Source organism: Quercus lobata, chromosome 8 (assembly GCF_001633185.2).
Source record: "Quercus lobata isolate SW786 chromosome 8, ValleyOak3.0 Primary Assembly, whole genome shotgun sequence".
Lineage (NCBI taxonomy): Eukaryota > Viridiplantae > Streptophyta > Magnoliopsida > Fagales > Fagaceae > Quercus > Quercus lobata.
Genome location: NC_044911.1, coordinates 25,289,745 through 25,293,566, shown reverse-complemented (window position 1 = coordinate 25,293,566; position 3,822 = coordinate 25,289,745). Strand labels below are relative to the sequence as shown.

Sequence of the window (3,822 nt, the reverse complement as noted above, 5' to 3'; positions counted from 1 at the left end):
AGGTGACAACTAGCAAAGCTAACAAGTGAGAAGACTAATTCCTAAGCACCACTAAAAGCTGACGACTAGCAAAAGCTAAAGGGTAAGAAAACTTACTCCAAAACACCAATAAAACTTGATGAGTAGGTGCTACAAAAATTTGACGAGTAACAAAAGGGGACAAGTAGGAGAGTCACCTACTCCTAAGTCCCACAAAGCAGGACGAGTAACACCAACTATGCTAGTCAGTTACTTCTAAGTCTTACTAAAACCACTAAAGACAAAAAGAAGCAAGTTGAGAAAGTTAACAAGAAACTTATACATTCAATAAAGTTATACATGTCCATAAACCAAGAACCCATTGCCTCAAATGAAAGTATCAAACACTAATGTATGAGAATGAAAGTGTAGAAAATAAACTAAGTCTAATGGCAAGCTTGGTCATCCCATCTTTCCTCCTCGACAGCACCATCAACTTCTTGGTCAATATCATCACTTATCATAGTAGCAATAGAACCCTCCTCAGCGCGGATTTCAATCTTTGAAAAGTCTAAGTACTTAAAGGCTAAAGAAGCTTAAGCTTGGAAGTATTCAAATCCATGCACATACTGGATGCCCAGATCATAAAGGTACTCATGAGAGGATGAGTGCTTAGCAATGGCACTTGTCTCAACATTGCTCGGCTCCCCTCGCAGTTTTTCCAACTCCTTAGAGAGGCATATTTCTCCTCCTCTACAGCAATGAAAAGGTTTGCATGAGAAGAGCATTGATCCTCGAGCTCTTTCACTTTGCCCCCCAAAAGAGCAACTTCCTCTGTCAATGGGGTGACAGATCCCTACAGCTCTTTGATGACCTCATTGTTGCCCTTCACACACTTCTGAAGATTGACCACTTGGTCCTCATAGTCCCCGCACCTTAGCTCAAGAGTCTTCATCCTCACCATTGCCTAAATGATAGACGAGCAGATGAGCAAGAAGGGGATGAGTAATGAGTATTTACCCAAAAAAAAAAGTGAAAAAGAAATACCTTGGCAAGGTCATGCAGCCCAGACTCCCCAAAAGCTGTAGGAGCATACTCGTCACAATCATTTATATCCTCCTCCTTGATAATAGACATGACTCGCTCCACAGCATAAATATCATCATTAAGGAGAAGGGGAGGTTTGGGAGGAGTGAAAGGTCCTTTTCCCCTACCAGGTGCCCTTGGATGCTCAACAAAAGCCGGACGACTAGGAATCACTAAAGGATAAATTGGAGTCTCCTTCGAATGAGTAATGGTCCCAAAGGGCTTTTGGGAAGTGTCCACACCAAACTTCCTCTTGTCACCAGGCTTAGGAAGTTGAAACTTCCCTTTCTTAATTACTACTGTAGCAAGAGTAGCCGCCTCCTGAACCTTTTTATTTTTCTTGGCTGCACCCACCTCCATCTTTGCAAAATAGATGTCAATGCATATGCTAAAAATGAAATGAACGAGCTAAATTAAAACACATGTCTATAGGAGGTGCTCTCGCGACAACGGGCCACTACAGAGGGCACAGGTCCTGAACAGTATCTATGAAGGTTGTCCACCGTAACCAAGACCCTCCAGTTATGTCCAGCAACCAAGAAGCTTGTTGCCCTTTCTATTCTTCCTAGCTACTTTGCAGTTAACCTTGGCAAAACTTGAGCTGAAAATTGAAAAGCAAGTTAGTATATAAAAAATAAAAAAATAAAAAAGAGTAAAGCGAACGAGTAAGCTAGATAGGCAACTCACCAGAATTGGGTAATACCCCCAAAGTACAGCCTACTGGTTCTGCAGTAACCTCATCAGGGCAATATACCCAATCAAACCCAAGCACAAAGAAAATTTTCTCCTTCTAGTCCCTATGGGATGAGGGAATCTTAATGACTAACTGACGCTCCTTTTTTCTACACTTGAAGTAATACATCCCCTTGGCCTTAGAAGCATGAATGGGCTTGTAACAGTATAAAAATTCATCCATGGAAAGGGCCTTTTGGCCCTCACTTATAATCCCCCAAAGGATTTGAGCCCCCATAAAAGCACGCCAAGAGTTGGGTGCTAGTTATGATATAGCTATACATAACTTCCTGAGAAACTTCCTAGTGAGTTTGTTAAGTGGAAGCCTCAACCGACTTATAAAGGACGCCTCACAAAGCCCAACACCTTCTCCATCATGGGAGTAACAGTTCTCACCAATTTTAGCTATCCTAGTGGGCACATTATAAGGAATCTGAAAGTCAGACCTTAACTTAGCTAGCCAGAGTCAGAAAGAAAGGAACAATGCTTATTCACCTCCCATTCGTCAAGTAAGATAAAGGGATGATTAAGCCCCTCGGGTGGAGGAGTACCATCATCCCCACTCGCTGAAGCATAGCCTAACGACCCAACTTCAGAGCTGAATTAAGAAGACTCAGAACCAGACGAGTTATTTCATAGCACATCTCTAGATGGACCTGTGTGTAATGACTCTAAGGACAGCATATCATCAATTGAATCCATACTGACACTTCGTGGTAACCCACGGTCATCCAATTTTCAACGTTTGGATGACAAGGGGCTATTGGTGGACCCGAACTCACTCATTCTCATACCTACAATGAAAAAATAAAACTAAGTCCATTCCAGTCATCTAATTCTTCTTATCTAACAAGGGTAATAGAAAGAAAAGGGGTGAAGTAACCTACCAGAGAAGCAGATGACCACGAGCGCGTGACCTTGAGAATTTAGGTGACCACCAAAGTGACGACCACAAGTACATGAGCCTAAAAATCCGAACGACCAGCGAAGCAAATGATTACAAGCAAGTAAGCTTGAAAGTAGGACAACCACCAAAGCGACAACCACAAATATGTGAACCTTAAAAAGTTAGACAACCACAAAAGTAGACGACCACGAGTATTGAGACTCAAAAATTTCAGACGAATAAATGGGCTAACGACCTCGAACCAAACTTAAAGAACTCGAATGAGTAGGAAATGGACGAGTACAAAGCAAACAACAAAATGAGTTCTGAAGGTGGTATGAACAAAAATTTCGAAAATAAATGAGGTTTAAGGGGAAATTCACCTATTTATAGGAAAAAAAATCTCGAGAATACCAAATGACATGACTATTGCCCTATCCTAGGATGCCACGTGTTGTGAAAAATAAAATTAAAAAAAAAAAAACAAAAAATGATTAATTCCGTGGCCCACCCATAAAAGAGATGAACAAGGAATAAGGGGCAGCTGATAGGGAATATTTTGACGGAATATTTTGACTAACTCTATAGCTACTCTTCCGGAGTGTGCTACTCTTCCCAAATAAGGGGGTCTTCCAAAGAGCACCTACTCACCAAAAGCAAAAGACCAAATGCGACCATCATGGATATACGTCATGACCAAAAGCTAATAAGTATGACCAAGCACACTGAACTCATGTTACAATGCCCACATCACCTAAGACTCTCCTACAAACACACGACTACTGGTAATGAGATAAACCCTATCTCCTACAAATCAGTTATGGATGACTCCTCACTCCCTATGGATCATCTATGGGATAGTTCCCAACTCCAACACGTTAGCTATGGGATAACCCCATATCCCTATAATTCAGCTACTGTGATCATCCAAAAACTCCTATATAAACACTGAGACACTCTAATCCTAAGGTACGCAAAAAATACTTTTCAGAAACTCCTCTCCAAAATAGCTCACTATCAGTTTCTAACTTGACCTTCAGAGGGTCTTAGGTTGGCACCACACCGATGCTCTTTGAAAGTGTTTCTATTTTTTGCAGGTTCACTACTCTTCATCCTTCACGGAAGACTGCGGGTTTGGACAATAGACCTGCTGAAAATTT

General features: G+C 41.4%; 1 protein-coding gene across 2 annotated transcripts; it reads right to left on the bottom strand.

Annotated features, from left to right (window-relative positions):
• Positions 1-236: 236 nt before the first annotated feature.
• LOC115954745 lies at positions 237-2,991 on the bottom strand. 2 transcript variants are annotated; one of them, XM_031072673.1, is made up of 4 exons: positions 2,664-2,991; positions 1,732-2,570; positions 1,006-1,645; positions 237-925 (listed from the first exon to the last, which is right to left on the bottom strand). In XM_031072673.1, the coding sequence occupies exons 3-4, from the start codon at positions 1,402-1,404 to the stop codon at positions 815-817; spliced, it is 510 nt and encodes a 169-aa protein (XP_030928533.1). In that variant the 5' UTR covers positions 1,405-1,645; positions 1,732-2,570; positions 2,664-2,991; the 3' UTR covers positions 237-814. The 2 variants fall into 2 exon arrangements, with proteins under 2 accessions (XP_030928533.1, XP_030928534.1); XM_031072674.1 differs by lacking the exon at positions 1,732-2,570.
• Positions 2,992-3,822: the final 831 nt, after the last annotated feature.